The following is a 21,154-nucleotide window of genomic DNA, read 5'->3' on the forward strand; positions in this document are numbered from 1 at the left end:
AAATTAGTAATTTGGAATTTAGTCCGCCTGAAAATTTGCAGTAAACCGGTTTGCCCTGTGTCTTTAAATATAAGACTGCCTAGGAAACTGAACAGGACCTTTCCTTCTAGGCTACTTCGTGGAACTAGCTAATATATGCAACAATCATCTTCTAACTTTAGCCGTGGCAAGTTTATTTTTGATTATATTAGAAAATGGCTTATGATCAATGCAAATGGCTCGAGACATAAATTATGGGCTTTTTTGATGTATAAATATCAATTATTGCCATCTTTCTTCACTATCATTTCTATGGTAATAGAAGTTGGGCATATATTAAATAGAGCATCACGCGATTCAATCCTAATTAATGAAAAGGATTTCCTCGACGGTCATTAACTCAGATCAACGACGATAAATTGTATTCTTGCAGCATTTTATACTTAAAGGGTTTGATTCTTTTCAATTTTAAAATATGAAAATCATGTTTATTTTTGTTGGTATCGCTAGCTATACTACAAACATGCTAATGTTTTTTGTGAAACATTGAAGTAAAGGACATTAGGATATGAAGCAAGAACAAGATGAAATTAGGTAAAGTATCGTGTTAACAAGCACCGGATATTTATAACGGAGGAACATGCGGTGACGCGTATTCGGATAAATTGCCTACTCAAACAATAAGTATTTCAAAATGACCTACGCCTATCGATTTTGCTGAAAACGTAGAAAACCAGTTTCCTTCTGAACAGGCAATCAAACCAGTTTGAAAACAAAGTTTGTTTTCATTCTGCCATGCATGGTCACTGTTCCTAAGTCAGCATTTGGCTGCAGCCCAATACTCTTAATATCTTCGGCAACGTTAAACTTTAAATATGACTAAGAACTTCTTGTGTATGTGCAGGTAACTAAACGTTAGTTTTAACAAAATATCAACATTTATAATTTTCTTCTGAACTTTTGACTCATATAACCTCAACTTTTATTCTCATCACTTACAATTTATGATCATTTTAACACTCGATATACCGACCAAATAAGGAAGCAAGTGCAACAAGCAATCACACGGTTTGATGACTTATAGTGGGTGCGAATATTACTCACGCAATGTTTGAACGTAAACGGCGATCAATATAACCAAAGTTTGTTCAAAATTAAATATAATGTAAAAGAAGAGAAACCTTGCTTCTTTATTCCTAAATAAGAAAGTTCAATGAAAGAAACGATGAACGTAGAACAAATCATTCAAAATTGATTTTCCTTAATTTGAAACCGTCTTCGTTTTGCATGGATTGTCTACTTAATACAATACAAAAGATTTTTGAACGCACGTCAGAAACCGGAATTAGCAAAACTTTGGGAGACCTCAAAGTACCCGACACGACTTGAACTTCCTTGTGATTTTGAATTTGTCGTGGCATTAATGAAGGCAGAGAAATCGCTTTCACCGTAAATATTGTAAATCACTGTAAAAATAACTGTTCGAATCCATTTGCCTAAGGGACAATCAAACCTATTGTGTTTGAGATTTCAACTGTTAATCAAGTTCGAAATTGCAGGAAAAAGAAACAACTTCGTGATGCATTTTATTGAGATTCTCGCACGTCTTCGTGTTGGTCAATTTATGCCGGTTTGGTGAAGGTAAGTCAGCATTAGTAATTAGCAGCCATTTTACACTATAAATGTACGCATTATAAAGGGTGTATTATTTCATTCCACTTGCCATTGTTTGTTGATGAATTATAGATACTGTGTTCTAGAAATGTAGATTCAACCAAATCAATTACTCGTGATGATGACTTACTCTAGATCACTTTATAGTCGTGATCACTTGTTCTACATGAATGTAGTTATAGTACCAAGCCTTTTGCATCGAGAGAAAGTGTTATAGCAGATAAGGGATCGAATTGTATGACTGACAAACTAAAAAATGGCAATCTAATAAGAAGAATTTAGCCTCATTACGGTTGAGAGTGTTTGCTTAAGAACAAATATGAAATAGTATCACAACAGGTGGCTGGTGGGCGATGCATGAAGTGCTACAATTTTATTTAATGAACTGTTATTTACAAGTTAACTAATCCTGTGGTAAGCCATAAACTCTGGTCGTCTGACTGGGAAGTTATGTTAAAAATTTCGTATTATGGGTCCGACGACAGTACAAATATTTATGGTTCATTAATTCATTCGTATATAAGACCTCCTAGGTAATGACCAATTGCATACAGGTGACAGGTGTAGTCCGGCAAGTTTTCGACAGTATACGTTGTGATAATGTGATAATGTGATAATTTATAAAACAATTGATTTCAAAAGAACCTAATAGAGCAAAACATGAACATTAAAATGTTCCACCACCCCAAATTATCCAGCTGCTTACATGAATTTTCTATCAAATAATCTTCGGATTTTCTATAGTCGTATAGTGTACTAAGAATGACTGCCAATGGCAAAATGCTGTTGTGTAAAAGACTAGATGAAACAAAGAAACTTTAATCTTAGGAAATAGATAACTTGACTTTTCGCGTAAAATTTTGACATGTTAAGCGATAAACTTTTTGTTATGAATTTGCATGTTTTATAGCTGTTCTATGCGATGCCCTCGAAGGACGTTCGTTTGAATGTGGTAACAGAGCAGCACTGGAAGCTGATTGCCCAAAAACATGCTGCTTTAATCAGACAGCGAGTCCGCCATGTTATTTTAAAGAGAAAGGTAGCATTATGACTTGTTTTTGGAAGTAAACTTATTATCACAGTTTCATTCGACCAAAAATGTGGACACATCAAGTCACCACACTGAGTAATGTAATGCAGTATGCCAATTTTCAAAACAAGATATGCAGTATAACAGTCATTATATTGGAGATAGATAACAGAAAAGTTCTCCTCTGTTTTCAGTCTAAAAAAATTAGTTATATTGATAACTTTCAATGAAAAAACAAGCTTCCATCATACTTTTTTTTTAATCAAAAGCATGGCGTTTAAAAATTCATGACTGGCAAAAATTCAATTCCGTAGCTATCAGAAGAAATTTAGAAAGCTTGGATTTACTTGTCCACGTCTATAAATTTTGAACATACAGCCAAAGATCGTTTCGATAATTTCAAAAGAATATCTTAATTCACACAAATCTTGATAGGAAGTTTTAGGTTAGCAAATGTCGACTTAACACTAAAAAAATTTTTCCTCTTAGCTAATCCTTTTTAGATTTCTTTTTTACTCATTTTCTCTTTCGGCAAATGTTGGTAGACTTTTCATTTGTAACATAATGCCCTTTAACGTAACCAGCAATAAGTTGCTAAATTACCATTAAAAATACCATTAAAAGAATATTTTAGAAAATTTTTAAGTTGAATTATTGTTTGTATTTCACATTTACTTTTTCCTTTTTCTTTGACAAAGCGTCTAATTACCCAAAACATGCATCAAGTTTACTTTTTATTTTGTATAAATTTGATTAAAAATACGAGCAAAACTAATTATCCTGCCGTACCCAAACTCTCTCTTAATGCTGTAAAATGAAAAATTATGCATTCAAATTGCTTTGTTCTTCATATGCTTTTCAGTAAAATGAAAAATTATGCATTCAAATTGCTTTGTTCTTCATATGTGAAAAATTCCTCATTTTTTCTAAAACAAAAGTCGTCCTTGTTTGTAAAAGTATTTTTATGATGGTCATTAAACTTTGCATGAAGATAAATTGATCACGATTCATTAAAATTTCTTAGATTTTGGCCCCATCCAACACGCTAACGGACTTTGCATAAATGTGCAAGATGGAAGCGATCGTCTTATTTGGTCACGTGATTGCACTTCAAAGAATGTTTTCTTCTTGGTAGCAAGGCACCATCCAGTTTATCATGCGGCTACAGGAAAATGCATTTTACCAATTGAGTGAGTTTTGTTTCATTTTTTATTCGAAAAGAAACATGACTATAATTGATGACTTTAGTTCAAACTTGCATTGCGTCTTTTTATTACGGTTGAAAAACGAGACTCACGGTAGAGCTCTATATATTTGCTTTTTTTTTCTTCTGATATTGTACTTTGACTTATACAGAAACTAAGGGATTGTTTTTTGACAAACCAAGGGTTAAATGACGTTATTTCTTCAACTTACCTCTTGCTATTTGTTCTAAATTTCTTATTCTACCGAGCTTGGGCGTTGATAAACCACTGAAGGCAGTCATAATAATGCACTAAATACTTCTAAAATAGCTATCTATGGATGGCTAAGCGCAAATTATTACCACTACACTCATTTTTCAATCAATTGTGTGTTTGTTACCAATTACAGCAACAGCAACCGACCTGAAATTCACTGTATTTTTTGTATTTTAGTTGTAATGGCAAAAAATGTGACGTAATACTACAACCGAATAATCGTTGTACTGCGTCAAATTCAAAATTTCAACCAACTGTGAATGGAAATTTGGAATACGATGACTATTCTGGAAGAAAAATGTGCATTGGTAGCTCATCTGTTGCTAATAATAAATGGGAACCTCAAGAAAATGAAAATGTCACTATTGCAGAAAATATTTGTAGCGTGAATAACTCATGCAAATTTGACTACGGTAGGTTGTCACACAAAGGAATATATGCTAATGGTAATTACGTGTTGGTTTGTTCAGTTTGCTTTATGGGGTTAAAAAAGTTTGATGAGTGATAATCTTATTAAAGGAGGAGAGCATTAGAGCAATATGTATTTGGAATCAATAATATGGTACAAAAATTCATTGATTTCAAATTATTAAACTCTTCAACAAGGGCCTTGTTAGAAATTAAGCTGTTAATAAAGTTGTAAGAGTATGATTAAGCTGTTGCAATAGTTTGCAAAATACATGTTACTCCATCCTCGAAAGAGATTTTAATTTGTTAAGGTCATGGTTACCTGTGCTTTCCAGAACGTGGCAGGTTATGATTGTTATGGTAGACTGCAATTTTTAATTGTAATGTAATCTTTGTATATGTAAGTGAAAAAGGCTAGTTTCTAAAGAAGTCAACACGCAAATCAAATATGTTATTTTAAAATATGAGTTCAATATTTTTTTAATTATTAAATTTATTTTTATAGTGAGTGAAAAAATAATTTTGAGTTCGGGAAGTATGACAATGCAATGTAATAAACAATGCAGTACATCGAAGATTGAAGTACGATTGGCTGAATTTGGTAAATTGATCAATTATGTACCCTCAAAGATGTTGTCAAACGAAAAGGATGTTTGTCATCATCACTGTCAAGGTCGGTGCAGAAAAAGTGCAAAGAAAAGAGCTATTGTTCTTTCAATATGGGCGAAGAAGGAATCGTTGCAAAATCATCTGATTGTTCAAAAGGAACATGGCTACTTGTGCGTTACACTTGCAAATTTTCAGGTATGGTCTTTATTTGTAAAGTAATACGTCATTTAAATTGAAACCATTAGACATATTACCATTTGCAAGCGATTGTTGGGAATAGACTATTTTGTGCGTTGTTTTCGTCTTAAACGCCGCGTTTTTGACGTCATACATACACGATAAATTTGTAAAGAAAAAGTGAGAGGATAACGTTGGAAATGTTCGCAATACCTCGTGCTCATGTTAAACTGCATCGTTTATAACATTTTGTCAGTTATTGTAATAAATGTTTTTCATTGTCACCAATCTCACTTTATTAGAGTTTCTAAAGGATATTATTTTGACAAAACATAAAAATCTTGATGTAAGACGTGCACTTATTTGTTTTAAACATGCAGTCTAGACATGTCGAACGTTGACATTTTGCAATCCAAGCTGTTTACTTTGCATGTTATAACGTGTATGTTTGACAAGCAAAGCCTCGCCATCTTGCTTCCGTCTAAAATGTTGTTGACCAGTATGATTGCGTATCTGAGATGGCTTGATCTTTTGCTTATTTTAACCATGGATTTACTTTGTCATCATAGATTTTACGCATTAATGACACTTTATATAAACAAAGTGGCGTAAGCAGCCAGTATTTTTACAAAAGCTATTTAAAGTGTTATGTGTTTAGTCACCGCAAAATTATATTCAAAGAAAGGAATATAATGATCATCCTCTAAAATTTACATAGCAGGACTGAAACCTTTACGCTGGATGCTCAACTGTTTTACACAGTAATAAGACAATTTTTTTATCAAAGCGTTATTATAGTCAAACCTGTAAATATTATAGGGCCCTGAATTAAGCGGACACCCTGTATTAAACGGACACTTTATCAATTCTATTAAGCGACGAAAACACCAAAATTGTCGAATAATAACAAAAACCTGTGTTTAACAGACAATTTTTCAAAATATTTAATGTTGTTTACTGGCATTATTAGTCACAAAAATATTGTCACAACAATTACGAAGATATTTTAATCGTCATAATGCAAGTGTATTGAAGATAAAATGCTGTCATCAAACATGAGCTGTTTACAAATTATTCCTATAACTTGTCAACGTCAAATCAAGCTTTTCGTTGTCTAAAAGAATTCATGAGATCATTTTACGCTAACATCTTCCTTAAAAAACTTTTTACTAACTAAATATCTCCAAAAAAATTCATTTGTACAAGTGAGGATTAAAGGACACATTGTAGAGTATGGTGTCAAAACACTTTTTTAACCTGTTCATTTGATTTAAGATATTAAGAAATGTCTGTTCAACTCATGCAATGCCAATGCCAACTGTACGGATATAGATGGATCGTTTAAATGCCAATGTAAAGAAGGGTATTCTGGAAATGGAATCAATTGCACAAGTAAGATCTTATTAGGACATCAAAATGCAGCAATTTTACGGATGATAAGTGTCTAGGTTAATGCATTCTTGAGAAGGACTACTCATGTTAGTTTTGAGCGATGTTTTTAACATCCTTAGCGGTTGTCATCTTTTTATAGTCAAGTGAATTAAGAGTGTTTATTAAAATGTAAAAGTCTACATGTTTTCTTGATTGTTTATTCTCATTTTAAGATATCGACGAATGTCTGTCTCATCCATGTGACGACAATGCTAACTGTACTGACAATGACGGATCTTTTGAATGCCAATGTAAAGAAGGGTATTCTGGAAATGGAACTTATTGCACAAGTAAGAGCTTATCAGCAATTTTATGTAGCAAATAGCCGTGGTCATTTTAAAAGTCAATTAAAGAGTGTTTATTAATATGGAAACAGTCAACAACATGTTTGTTTAACTATTTATTTTCATTTGAAGATGTCAACGAATGTTTGTTCAGTCCATGTGACGACAATGCCAATTGCACCGATAATGAAGGATCTTTTGAATGCCGATGTAAAGAAGGGTTTTTTAGAAATGGAACTAATTGCACAAGTAAGAACTTATCACATTAATATGCAGTGAGCTTGGATGATGAATTTTCAAGTTGGTGCAGTCCTGAGGACTGTCGATATTAGTTTTGAGAGATGATTCAACATTCTTAGCGGTTGTCATCTTTTTATAGTCAAGTGAAGAGTGTTTATTAAAATGTAAAAGTCTACATGTTTTCTTGATTGTTTATTCTCATTTTAAGATATCGACGAATGTCTGTCTCATCCATGTGACGACAATGCTAACTGTACTGACAATGACGGATCTTTTGAATGCCAATGTAAAGAAGGGTATTCTGGAAATGGAACTTATTGCACAAGTAAGAGCTTATCAGCAATTTTATAATATGTATAGCCGTGGTCATTTTAAAAAGTCAATTAAAGAGTGTTTATTAATATGGAAACAGTCAACAACATGTTTGCTTAACTGTTTATTTTCATTTGAAGATGTCAACGAATGCTTGTTGAGTCCATGTGACGACAACAATTGCACCGATAATGAAGGATCTTTTGAATGCCGATGTAAGGAAGGGTTTTTAGAAATGGAGCTAATTGCACAAGTAAGAACTTATCACATTAATATGCAGTGAGTTTATGGATGATAATTTTCAAGTTGGTGCAGTCTTGAGGACTGTCAATTTTAGTTTTGATCGATGATTCAACATTCTTAGCGGTTGTCATCTTTTATAATCAAGTGAAGAGTGTTTATTAAAATGTAAAGTCGACATGTTTTCTTGATTGTTTATTCTCATTTTAAGATATTGACGAATGTCTGTCTCATCCATGTGACGACAATGCTAACTGTACTGACAATGACGGATCTTTTGAATGCCAATGTAAAGAAGGGTATTATAGAAATGGAACTTATTGCACAAGTAAGAGCTTATCAGCAATTTTATAATATGTAGCAAATAGCCGTGGTCATTTTTAAAAAGTCAATTAAAGAGTGTTTATTAATATGGAAACAGTCAACAACATGTTTGCTTAACTGTTTATTTTCATTTGAAGATGTCAACGAATGCTTGTTGAGTCCATGTGACGACAATGCCAATTGCACCGACAATGAAGGATCTTTTGAATGCCGTTGTAAGGAAGGTTTTTATAGAAATGGAGCTAATTGCACAAGTAAGAACTTATCACATTAATATGCAGTGAGTTTATGGATGATAATTTTTCAAGTTGGTGCAGTCCTGAGGACTGTCGATTTTAGTTTTGAGCGATGATTCAACATTCTTAGCGGTTGTCATATTTTTATAGTCAAGTGAAGAGTGTTTATTAAAATGTAAAAGTCGACATGTTTTCTTGATTGTTTATTCTCATGTTAAGATATCGACGAATGTCTGTCTCATCCATGTGACGACAATGCTAACTGTACTGACATTGACGGATCTTTTGAATGCCAATGTAAAGAAGGGTATTCTGGAAATGGAACTTATTGCACAAGTAAGAGCTTATCAGCAATTTTATAATATGTAGCAAATAGCCGTGGTCATTTTAAAAGTCAATTAAAGAGTGTTTATTATTATATGGAAACAGTCAACAACATGTTTGCTTACCTGTTTATTTTCATTTGAAGATGTCAACGAATGTTTGTTGAGTCCATGTGACGACAATGCCAATTGCACCGATAATGAAGGATCTTTTGAATGCCGATGTAAGGAAGGGTTTTAGAAATGGAGCTAATTGCACAAGTAAGAACTTATCACATTAATATGCAGTGAGTTTATGGATGATAATTTTTCAAGTTGGTGCAGTCTTGAGGACTGTCAATTTTAGTTTTGATCAATGATTCAACATTCTTAGCGGTTGTCATCTTTTTATAGTCAAGTGAAGAGTGTTTATTAAAATGTAAAAGTCGACATGTTTTCTTGATTGTTTATTCTCATTTTAAGATATCGACGAATGTCTGTCTCATTCATGTGACGACAATGCTAACTGTACTGACAATGACGGATCTTTTGAATGCCAATGTAAAGAAGGGTATTCTGGAAATGGAGCTTATTGCACAAGTAAGAGCTTATCAGCAATTTTATAATATGTAGCAAATAGCCGTGGTCATTTTTAAAAAGTCAATTAAAGAGTGTTTATTAATATGGAAACAGTCAACAACATGTTTGCTTAACTGTTTATTTTGATTTGAAGATGTCAACGAATGTTTGTTGAGTCCATGTGACGACAATGCCAATTGCACCGACAATGAAGGATCTTTTGAATGCCGATGTAAGGAAGGGTTTTTTAGAAATGGAGCTAATTGCACAAGTAAGAACTTATCACATTAATATGCAGTGAGTTTATGGATGATAATTTTCAAGTTGGTGCAGTCCTGAGGACTGTCGATTTTAGTTTTGATCGATGATTCAACATTCTTAGCGGTTGTCATCTTTTATAGTCAAGTGAAGAGTGTTTATTAAAATGTAAAAGTCGACATGTTTTCTTGATTGTTTATTCTCATTTTAAGATATCGACGAATGTCTGTCTCATCCATGTGACGACAATGCTAACTGTACTGACATTGACGGATCTTTTGAATGCCAATGTAAAGAAGGGTATTCTGGAAATGGAACTTATTGCACAAGTAAGAGCTTATCAGCAATTTTATAATATGTAGCAAATAGCCGTGGTCATTTTTAAAAAGTCAATTAAAGAGTGTTTATTAATATGGAAACAGTCAACAACATGTTTGCTTACCTGTTTATTTTCATTTGAAGATGTCAACGAATGTTTGTTGAGTCCATGTGACGACAATGCCAATTGCACCGATAATGAAGGATCTTTTGAATGCCGATGTAAGGAAGGGTTTTAGAAATGGAGCTAATTGCACAAGTAAGAACTTATCACATTAATATGCAGTGAGTTTATGGATGATAATTTTTCAAGTTGGTGCAGTCTTGAGGACTGTCAATTTTAGTTTTGATCGATGATTCAACATTCTTAGTGGTTGTCATCTTTTTATAGTCAAGTGAAGAGTGTTTATTAAAATGTAAAAGTCGACATGTTTTCTTGATTGTTTATTCTCATTTTAAGATATCGACGAATGTCTGTCTCATCCATGTGACGACAATGCTAACTGTACTGACAATGACGGATCTTTTGAATGCCAATGTAAAGAAGGGTATTCTGGAAATGGAACTTATTGCACAAGTAAGAGCTTATCAGCAATTTTATAATATGTAGCAAATAGCCGTGGTCATTTTAAAAGTCAATTAAAGAGTGTTTATTAATATGGAAACAGTCAACAACATGTTTGCTTAACTGTTTATTTTCATTTGAAGATGTCAACGAATGCTTGTTGAGTCCATGTGACGACAATGCCAATTGCACCGACAATGAAGGATCTTTTGAATGCCGATGTAAGGAAGGGTTTTTTAGAAATGGAGCTAATTGCACAAGTAAGAACTTATCACATTAATATGCAGTGAGTTTATGGATGATAATTTTTCAAGTTGGTGCAGTCCTGAGGACTGTCGATTTTAGTTTTGAGCGATGATTCAACATTCTTAGCGGTTGTCATCTTTTTATAGTCAAGTGAAGAGTATTTATTAATATGGAAAAAGCTACCATGTTGGCTTGACTGCTTATTCTTATTTTAAGGTATCAACGAATGTTTGTTTAGCCCATGTGACGATAATGCAAATTGCACCGACAATGAAGGATCTTTTGAATGTCGATGTAAAGAAGGTTTTTCTGGAGATGGATTTTCTTGTACAAGTAAATAAATTATTTAGTTGCACACTGCATATAACAACATATAGAGTTTCATTTGACCTTTTCATATTGTTTTAAGTTATCAAGGAATGTCTCATCAATTCTTGTCGCAATCTAAACTAGAATAACAACGAGGAAGCTTATAAATTTTGTTGTGATGAATGCCCATCTTTTAGATATATTATCCTCAATTCAAATGAACTTAAAATATGAAGGAATTTCTGGAAAGTTACTTATTATCACATGTACTGTTGATGGGTCGTCGTCACCAAATTTTTTGTGGAAAAATGGCAGCCTGGTCCTTTCACATTCGTCGAATGTTAAGATGGAGACGAAAGACAAAGTCTCAAAGTTGTTTGTTCGAAATACTACGCCATTTGATTCTGGTGTTTATCATTGCATAGCAAGGTTTCTTTTAACTTCATTATAGTAAAGATTTTATAAAACATGAAAACAACATAATATTCCGCTTTTTTCAAATTAATACAGAAAAGACGCAGCGAGCATTGCTAGCAATATATCGGTAAAAGTGAAGAATGTTCCTGTTATTTCTGTTTTCCACTGTCAATATCTGCCACAGAAGGTATAAATATTGGTAACTCCTGAATGTATCTGAAAATCGAAATTTTTCGTTGCATTTAAAAGTGCCAAAAATCTAAAATGGAATCCATAGGTAATTTGTATTGTAAGCGTTACAAGTAAAGTTTGGCATTTTGACAGGTTTTATCTTCTTAGATATGCAACACTCAAAATTTTGATTGCGGACGAGGGACTCGCTTTCTAAATACATATACACAAATCGAACATATAAAATACCCGATCACAAATACTCCCTTGACCCTTTGAGATTGTATTGTCATTTGTTTGCCCAAAATCAAAGTTAAGAATATTTTAGTATTAAGTTTGCTTTCTCATTGGTATAGGTGACGTTATTTTGCTCACGTGTCTGGTGGATAATAATCAGTACCACAAAGTAGAAGTTTTATGGTTCAATAGTTCCACACCTACACAGCATATAGATACTGGAAGAGAACTCAATCTTACTAATCGCATTCAATTAAAGACGAGAAATCGTTACGAAGAGACATACTGGTGTAATGCTACAAACCAAGACGGTACAAGTCGAAGTCAAAATGTCAGCGTTGTTGTGGTGTCAAAAGGTTGGTAAATTGAAACAATTTCAATTATTTATTTCTGTTTTGTTCCATTATTGCACATGCAGACATAGAATCTTTGTTTGATATTTGCTGGTAGTTTTTAGATTTTATAACACCATTCATAACATTTGATAATTACATTTTACAATAATGACTCGGGCAACCTAAGGTTATCCCAAATTTGAAATTCAGACTATCCTGTGCCGTCGCAAGCTTGAACAAATCACGCGTGATTGATACAAGTTTTTAATTAACCACTCAAAATCTTTGTTTAATTGTTTCACGCGCAGTTGTAACTTATGACACATGGTACGTATAATAATACATAATTTATTTATATAATACATTGCCATATGTGAGATTGCATTTCGTATTGCCATTTCGCAAATATTATATACATACACGCAATCATAACCAAACAAACAATGGTCTTTAGTAGCCGGATTAAGCTCCTGATTGACATCTTGTTAGATTTTATGATTCGTTTTGACAGCAAAGTTGATTGGAAAAGAACTCATGACCGAAAACCTGGACAAGGATTAATCAGTTTCTCTTTTGCTTAAATCTCTTAAAACTATACATTTTATTTATCATAAAAATACTTTTCTTTTTCTGTTCGTGCGACTACATGAACATTTTTTATCTGTTTTATTGTTTTTAAGCACTTCAACACTTTGATCTTTTAAATGTTTGATAAGCATTCTTTAAAATACAGAATACAAAGACTATTGCTCTGCTGAAAAAGTGGTTATGATTGGAAAAGAACTCCTGTTGGGTCAAATGTTGTTAAGAAATGTCGTGATAAAAAGATAGGTCAGCTGACATATTAGTTTATCTTTATCCTGGCCGCACAATAACAGATTATTCAATAATGCCTGAGAGGCTCCTGCATATTCAATACACCACTTTGTTTTTTCTTATTGAATTTTTAGGAGTTGCTTTTCGGTTGTGTTCAAAGGATAATGGACGTGCAGCCTGGGATAAAGTTGATGTGTCAAATTGTAGATCCCCAATTGTCGTTGATCTAGTTGAACAGGTGGGTTTTTCATTATTTTTGCATTACCATTATGTTTTATTTACAACTCACGAGGAATTCTAAATACGATGTGCGTTTACAGGTATCAAGGCTCGAGGAAGGTTTTGCATCCATTAACGTCAGCGAGATTCTAAAAAGAACTGAAGTTGTTACGAAAGACGGTGGGGAATTGTTTGAACAAGATATCAGAGACATTGTGTCTGTTTTAAAGAGAACCCAAACGAAAACATCGTTGCCGACTGATCGAGAGAAATTCATTCGGTCTTCAAGTATATGTTGGTAGTTCAAAAGAGGTGCCTGGAAAAACTTACAAGTGAGTCGGCAGGGATAGTGTTCTTCATCATCCCACGAATGAAGGCATTACTTCTCTTGTTATGTTTGAGTGAAACTTATTGCAATTTGTGTCTCTTAGTTCAAGTCCAATGTTTATGTAACAAAGAGCATGTGAGAATTTCATCTTATAACAAAATAGAAACAAAATCTCTATTTACGTTTATCAGTTCATTTTCTAATGAACTGATTTTCTCCTGGCATGAATTGGAACGCACTTGCTACTTAAATTTACAAGCTGGGGATGTAGTTTCAATAGTGTTACTAGGAACAGAAAGTTTTACCAAATTAATAGTTGTTCATATTGTTTTCCCATCTCATTGTGAAAATGTGCTGCTATAATTAACCGATTTATCAGATAATCATTAAGTCTGCCCAGCTATTTTACGGTTGAAAAGCACATGCAACACTGTCGCTTTTGTAATATTTTTGACTTCTATAAAGACAATCCTCATATAACTTGATTTCATTTCTTTATTTCAACCGCCAAAATTGCCATAGAGATGAATATTAATGGAATATATAAAATTATACTAAAACAGCATGCATTTTCACATTTCATGAATGTATTTATAAACTTTTTGAGTATTTATTCAAATTGATGGAATATAATCAGTAGCTACAAGTTGGTGCTTTTAAAAAACATTTTATGATACGCAAAGATTACATATTTTATGATAAGCTTCGCTAAGTTGGACATTATTTCTTTTATGATTGTTTGTCAGGAAAGAAACACCTTAGCAAAACATGTTATTGAAGGCTCAGACATGAACGCTAAGAAATTAGTCGCTGAAACTGGAAAACCTGGAAGAGTACTTAAGTTTAAGACTGAAAATATTGAACTACTTGGTATAAAGCTCCATAAAAATAAACCAGCTCAGCCCGAAGATGTCAATCTCATGTCTGAAGACGAAGGCGTTGAGTTTCTTTGGGTTGATGGTATAAAGCAAGCGACTGTTGTCAAATACACTTCAATCAAAGACATATTATCGCCCGAGGAGCTACAAAAATCTGTCGACAGCACGATACAGGCCAGTGGCAATCTGACTATACAGAGCACCATAGTTTCCTTTGCTACAGCCCCAAAACTTCAATGTTACTCAACACATCAAAATTGTCTTGAAAAACAATCAGGTTTGTGTTGAGTTTACATATGACAACCTGAACGGTATTTGTTATTGCCTAATGGTTACATATGTATTAAATACCTTTTGCATTGATATAGAGTGGTTACGTTGATCCTGGAAGACAGTGTGTATTTATTGAACCAAGTGTAAGCGATAGCAAATGGAGCCGTGAAGGATGTAAATTAAATGAATCAAAATCCTCAAAGAGAAAGTAGTTTGTGATTGTGATCATAACACAGCGTTTGCAATCATGATGCATTCCTCTGGTGTACAGGTATTAGCACTAGTTGTGGCATAGTTACCTCGCTTATTTAAGTATTTCAAAAGTTGCTGCGTTTATTTACTGCGAAAAGATTTTTAAAGAAATGAATAAACTACAAAAATACTCTGAAATTTAAAGTGGACTTTAACTTTCACGTTCGTTTTAGCAAGTATAAAGTGACCTATTTATTTCAGGTTCAAATGAACAATATTTGCTTACAGTTTTGTGTATAAACAATGATTTAGCTGTGACACTTATACCATTAATTATTACAATATTAAATATTTTAATTTTTTGAGAAAGTATTTACCTATTGGTAGGTATACGAATCGTCAGTGCTCTAGTAAAATCAATAATTGGTGGTTGGGGTGGGGTTCATATATTGATCTATTAATATGACACTCCCCAATTAACAATTGAAGAATATTTACTATATTTTTACTAGGTATTAATCAAATGGCCAATTGAATTGTTTTTCTTTACAAAGAGCCGTGTAATGTTGCTCCTTAACGAAATATCTTCCCGTAACAAAAGGCCAGCTTTTTTTTGCATCAATTGCGATAAAACGTTGTACAAAGTGGAGTTGAGATTTTGAAAAGCGTTTTAAAGATCGCAAATACCATGGTGAATGGTAAAACAATACGTTGATAGTTCTTAAAAGAACTGTTTTAAGTAAAGAGCACTAACCCAATAGTTCTAAAGGAATGTATTGAAACTAAACGACACTATGCATTTCGGCAGACTGCTCTTCAGGTGCCAACGTCTGCTAAATGAAAATATAAAATCTACCGATATTTGTAAATGCCAAAGTGTGCGTCATCTCCAAAGCGCTCAAAACAGGGATAAACTGGAAACATAATCCTTTTGTTGGCAGACGACCGGATTGGTTAGCTTTCCTTTCTATTAAGAACTATTAACTTATTAATTTTACCATTCACACATGGTATTTGCGATCTTCAAAACTATTTTAAGATTTGCCACCACGACAAAATCTCTATCTAGTTGAAATTTTGTTTCTGCTAAGACTGTTAATACAGAAAAATAATTTTTCTTAGATTTCTTAAACTCTAGCTTAGCTAGAGAGAGTGAAATACTTTATGTAAGCAGTGAATGTTCCTTTCTTCTTGTAGTCAGAAACTCATTTGAAAGTCCTCGAATTCATCTCAACTATCGGATGCTCAGTATCACTTGTCGGTTTAGTTTTTACAATCCTCATGCACGTGTGTTTCTGGAAACATGTGAAATCACCTCGATGTATAGTTTTGATAAATCTTTGTATCGCAATTGGTTTTGCCGATATCTTTGCTGTTGTGGAAAGAGTTGCTCGAGGCAATCCGGTAACTATATTGAAAAGAAAATAGCTGTTTACGAGAAAAAGGATGTTAGTGGGTATTGCATGATTATTTCGATTACAACTCGAGGAGCTATAGTTTCTTTTTCAAAAAATTTTGTGCTGCTAAGATTGTTGTTGTACTGATTAGTTGAAACAATTACAAGCATATAAAAATGACCGCGAGTGTCCTTTTTAATAGCATTCAGTTAATATATGCTGGTTCGTTCGTTCAATTTTTTTACTAGGCTAATCATCTGTGTATTTTAACAGGTTTTTTTGTAAATCAGTCGCTGCTCTTTTACATTACTTCCTGTTGTCTGTGTTCACCTGGATGTTATGCGAGGGAATTCTTTTGTACATCTTAGTTATACGACTCTTTCATAACGTTGGTAGAAAGCATATTAAGATCTTCAATTTCATTGGCTGGGGTGAGCATGATATTTTGTGTTTCTCTTTTACAATGTGCAAGCTATTTCTGACAAATCTGTTCGTTTTAGGCATTCCTTTGATAACTATTGCAGCATCATTTGGTTACTCAAGGCGAAGGTTATGGCACCGACTTCTATTGTTGGTTTTTCGAAAATAAATTGAATTTGGCTTTTATTATCCCAGCATGCTTTGTTATTGCAGTAAGTTAACATGTAACATCAATCAATGTTTTAATGTGACCATAATAGGTGATCTGTCTATTATTTGTTCAACAATGATTTTTTTTTGCGAAAGCAATATATTAGTTTTTATGAACCAAAAACCACTGTCCATATTTGCATAATTGAGTTTTGCATACTAAAATTATTGGTTCTGAACCACCAAATTCTATCAGTGTTTGATGGTTTATATAGCAATATATGTTATCAACAACACGAAATTGATGACCCACCATTGTTCATAACTTTGGCTTATTTCAAAGGTTATTTCACGTTCCAAAGTCGCTTTGAACTTATCAAAAGTTGAACATGATTTGATGTATCAGCATTCCATGATTTGATGGTTTGAGATGTTAAATTCTCACGAGAAATTACTTGATGTTTTCGAAGAATAAATTGAAGACATACTTGACCTTCTTCTAGATTCATGGCAATTAACTTATTAATGACAAAACATGGCGTGTTGATTTTTATGATAAACACAGGAAAAATTATATGATAATCGTCTTTTATATTTCATCAGAAAGATAAAGTGTGCATGCTGTAATATTAGTATAAGCAAATTTTTATTTATCTTCAGGTCAATACTGTAGTACTCATTATGGTTATCAGAAAAATGATGAACACACACAAAGTCAGACAACAAGAAAATATTGAGAAAGTAAAGACAGGAGTAAGAGCTACAATTGTTATCTTACCTATTCTTGGTTTGACCTGGGTGTTTGGCTTGATGGCCATCAATGAGGAGACTGTATTCTTCCGTTATCTTTTTGCCATTTTTAATTCTGCTCAAGGATTGCTAATATTCCTCTTTCACTGTGTTCTAAATAAAAAGGTGACATTGACAATTTCTGCATAATTTGTTATGAGATTATAAAGTGTTGTTAGCAAATGCTTAATCACTATTCTAGATGCAAGAGGCTGTTCGGAAAAGTTCGCGACGCACTTTCTCTTTAAGACACGGTGGGAAGAAATGGACTGACTTACAAAATGGTTTGTTAAGTTCCTTTTAGTTTCGTTGACTGTGGTAAAAATGGTTTTGTCTGTTTTTCATTGCGATGTATTCTATTGACATAAAACATGGATTTATAAATGATGATTAATGATATTTTAAGGATGTGTTTATTTGTGAAACATCCATTTTCCATAGCTTTGCATGACTCATATAATAAATAATTGCTTATGTTGCATGTGAGTTTTAATCAAGGTTGTTGTAAATACTCATTTATGACAAAACTGTAAGCAAGCATCAAATAGGAAAACAAGCTCTAAATAATTTGTATATTGTAGGAAAAAATTCCTTAGTTCTCACTATTATGCTTCTCTCCACCAATGTTGCAATGATGAATAAATTCATAGTGTTTTAAAAAATTTTGTTGACATATCACCTTTATCAGTTTATTTTTTATTAGTTTCATCTAGTGCTCCTGGAAAGACTCTTAGTTCGGACAGAAGTGAAGAAAAGCAAATAGAGAAAGGTGATGATTTTTCAAACGAGGAATCATTTCTTTTGTCCCTTCAGTCACAGACGCGAGGTAAAAATGACGAAGAAGAATAATTTAGCATGTTTTTCTTTGTTCGATGTTTGAAAAATATGAATTAATGTATTTAAATCTCCCATGGTTGTTCAGGGTAATTGACTGTTGTGTGTAATACAAAGTCAATTTGACGACAAAACAAAAAGAGAAAAAGAAAACTACAATTTTTCTTCTTCAAATGCTTTTGCTGATGTCAAAACATTTTTATCCGAAACGCGAAGTCATGGAAAATGAGGATTCGGTGTTTTTAAAAAACAATGCTTTTGCTCCTTAAAGGGATTTTCTCCGTATAAATTCTGCATGTACTGAAAATATTACAATTAGCAGCTATTCTTTGAATAATCTGAAGATCAATTTTTTGAAGTTTTCATTATTTTACGCCAATGGCAAAACTTTTTTGTTACTCAACAAATGTACAACAAAATATTTATCATTTAGAGAAAAAACTTATTTAATCAAAAAACCTGGGATTGAATGTTATTATTGTTGCATTGATTTTTAAACTGGTGCATGTTTTACGCCTTAGGAAACAAAGATACCATTGAGTCGTCTTTCAAAAGTCAAAATCTGCTGATACGACAGAATTTAGTGGAAAATCATCAGAAAGTGAAACACCATCAAATTCATCATTGTTGGAAAGTGGTGATAAATTGGCTTGCAGTAAATTATGATAACAATAACATCTATGGTATTTTAAGTAACGATTTAAGGTATGAACGAATTTTTAACTAAGAATAGAATGAAAAATAACCCAAAATAAAAGAATTTACCTAGATATATCTTGAACCAATGCATAATGAGACGAAAAAATGTAACTATTGTGCTGCTATTGACAAAAAATGTCATACTAACTTCATAGTAACATGTTAAAATAACTATGTGTTGTCTATAGCTATAGTCAGTGTTAACGAACTGAGAATATATAGCTATTGATTCGTGCAAAGATTTGATTTTAATTTACTGCAAAAGATCAGACAACTAACCACTTAAAAAGAGTATAAACGACGTACTAAGTTTAATTTGTTGAAGTTGGTTTTGTGTGTCATGCTCATATATATATATATATACATATAGGAAGTTTATAATTTATGATTTTCCGTATAAAACAGTGCTCGATGCCCAAGAGCAGAGCGTAAATATGTGTAGTGGTGTTGAGAAAAATCACAAAACTACAGATTCATCCCGACAAGCCTGTTTCGTGATTGCTCACTCTTCAGGGGATTTAATGAATAAAATACTTAAATGCTTAAAATATATATACCGTAAATGCTCGAATAAGCGCCAGGGCGCATTTAATTTTAGGCGAGAGGGGGCGCTAATTCGAAGGGCGCTTATTGGAGGGGCGCTATTTCATTTTCGGATTTTGACGTGAAAATGACACTGGTATTTTATTTCTTGTGACCTTAACTGTAACATAAGTATGAATTTTGAAAACGTTAACATTCTAGAAAGCAACATTAACATTTTGTGAAACTTGAAATGTTCTCCAAGCGATTTCCTGGTGCCTTGTTAAAGGGCATGTGTATTGTACAATGCGTTTAACATCGTGAAATGTTTTGTATATATAAAAGCCTGCCGTTAATGTTCAGCGGTTGTCTTCAATTTAACACACAATGAAAATAGTACTGACATTGTTTATGCTATATCGCGTCTTTCGCTAACCATTTGATCCTTAATCAATCTCAATTTCTGTATCGCTGTCATCAAGCAATGTTGACACAGGAGCAGCATCTTCAACATCTGATAGCGTGATATCCTGAAAAGGATCATTCTCCAGTGTTTGCTGAAGTTGCTGCTGAACTGCCTTCAGTTGTGCCAGGCCAGAATGACAAGGTTGACTCGGCTTTAAGCAGTGTATCAGCTCATCTTGAGAACCGTCGACAGCAAGTGTCAGCGCACAGCACTTGAAGGAGTTAATAATGTCCTTATCCAGATCATTCCATGCTTCAATGATCCACTGGACAATCTCGCCTAGGAGGAGCTCGCATGTTCCCTGCTGCAGTAAACGTGTGTTGACCATTTGCCATCCACTCGTCATATCTCTCAGTCACTTTGGCTTTGAATGGTTTGTTCCACGATACATCAGGCGCTTGGATATATTTCGTACACCCCCCAGGTATAATTACAGGATCTATCTTTGCGCGATTGAGCTCTTGTTTAACGCTGTCTAAGACGTGGCATCTAAAAGAATCCCAAGCATCCGTCTGGTGAACGAAAACTGGCCCAAGACACTTTTAACCCAAGAAACGGTTAGTTCTTCATTCATCCATCCATTAATCGAGGACGCTACGACACACTTTGTTCTGAATTCCTCATTCAGTGCTTTCGACTCTCTCTTGGCACCTGGAAAACGATGAACGGCTTTAGTTTGGTACCGTCTCCCTTTGCAGTCAAACACACTGAAACCTTCGTTTTTTCATGGCCAGTTGTTTTCAATCGAATTGTGCTTTCGCCAATGTTGTCGACCGTGGTATTGGATACCATATCTTGCCATACTGCTGTCTCATCCATTGCAATGATATCCCTGTCTTGGTAAGCGATTTTTACGTTGCCGGCGAATCTGCAAAACATACGCTATGAGTTTGTCTATCACTTTCTCGGGGTCCTTTTGTGATTCAGTGGTTTTGCGTCTGATTGCCAAACCATGTCTTGACATGAACCGCTGTAACCAACCGGAACTGGCAAGAAACGATGGTGGTTTCCTTCTCTTTGCATTTCTCGT

The 21,154-nt window shown here is 33.6% G+C and overlaps 3 protein-coding genes and 1 long non-coding RNA gene across 4 annotated transcripts; all 4 read left to right on the forward strand.

Annotated features, from left to right (window-relative positions):
* The first annotated feature begins 547 nt into the window (after positions 1–547).
* LOC124452143 lies at positions 548–5,055 on the forward strand. The gene is made up of 6 exons (XM_047002730.1): positions 548–573; positions 1,574–1,620; positions 2,564–2,692; positions 3,708–3,873; positions 4,321–4,556; positions 4,863–5,055. Exons 1-6 carry the CDS (start codon positions 548–550, stop codon positions 4,901–4,903), a joined length of 645 nt encoding a protein of 214 aa, XP_046858686.1. The 3' UTR covers positions 4,904–5,055.
* Positions 5,056–5,200: 145 nt separating this feature from the next.
* Positions 5,201–11,555, forward strand: LOC124452144 (fibropellin-1-like; the record flags this gene model as incomplete). Its single annotated transcript, XM_047002731.1, is given in 21 exon segments — positions 5,201–5,355; positions 6,613–6,729; positions 6,942–7,058; positions 7,185–7,301; positions 7,501–7,617; positions 7,745–7,819; positions 8,056–8,172; positions 8,306–8,422; positions 8,624–8,740; positions 8,874–8,900; positions 8,902–8,988; positions 9,190–9,306; positions 9,440–9,556; positions 9,756–9,872; positions 10,006–10,093; positions 10,148–10,173; positions 10,322–10,438; positions 10,570–10,686; positions 10,889–11,005; positions 11,179–11,410; positions 11,492–11,555. Coding segments are annotated over 21 exon segments (2,205 nt in total), but the record flags the coding sequence as incomplete, so codon positions are not given.
* Positions 11,556–11,557: 2 nt separating this feature from the next.
* LOC124451002 lies at positions 11,558–14,857 on the forward strand. Its single transcript, XR_006950302.1, has 7 exons — positions 11,558–11,585; positions 11,926–12,162; positions 12,875–12,972; positions 13,092–13,195; positions 13,278–13,508; positions 14,251–14,659; positions 14,751–14,857. It is a non-coding gene; the product is annotated as an uncharacterized LOC124451002 (long non-coding RNA).
* Positions 14,858–14,905: 48 nt separating this feature from the next.
* On the forward strand, positions 14,906–19,451 carry LOC124452145 (adhesion G-protein coupled receptor D1-like). The gene is made up of 10 exons (XM_047002732.1): positions 14,906–14,926; positions 16,045–16,274; positions 16,447–16,470; positions 16,518–16,675; positions 16,745–16,777; positions 16,821–16,876; positions 17,475–17,729; positions 17,806–17,887; positions 18,307–18,429; positions 18,959–19,451. The coding sequence occupies exons 1-10, from the start codon at positions 14,906–14,908 to the stop codon at positions 19,162–19,164; spliced, it is 1,188 nt and encodes a 395-aa protein (XP_046858688.1). The 3' UTR covers positions 19,165–19,451.
* The last annotated feature ends 1,703 nt before the right edge of the window (positions 19,452–21,154 follow it).

This window comes from Xenia sp. Carnegie-2017, unplaced genomic scaffold, assembly GCF_021976095.1.
Source record: "Xenia sp. Carnegie-2017 unplaced genomic scaffold, XeniaSp_v1 HiC_scaffold_24, whole genome shotgun sequence".
In the NCBI taxonomy this organism is placed as follows: Eukaryota; Metazoa; Cnidaria; class Anthozoa; order Malacalcyonacea; family Xeniidae; genus Xenia; species Xenia sp. Carnegie-2017.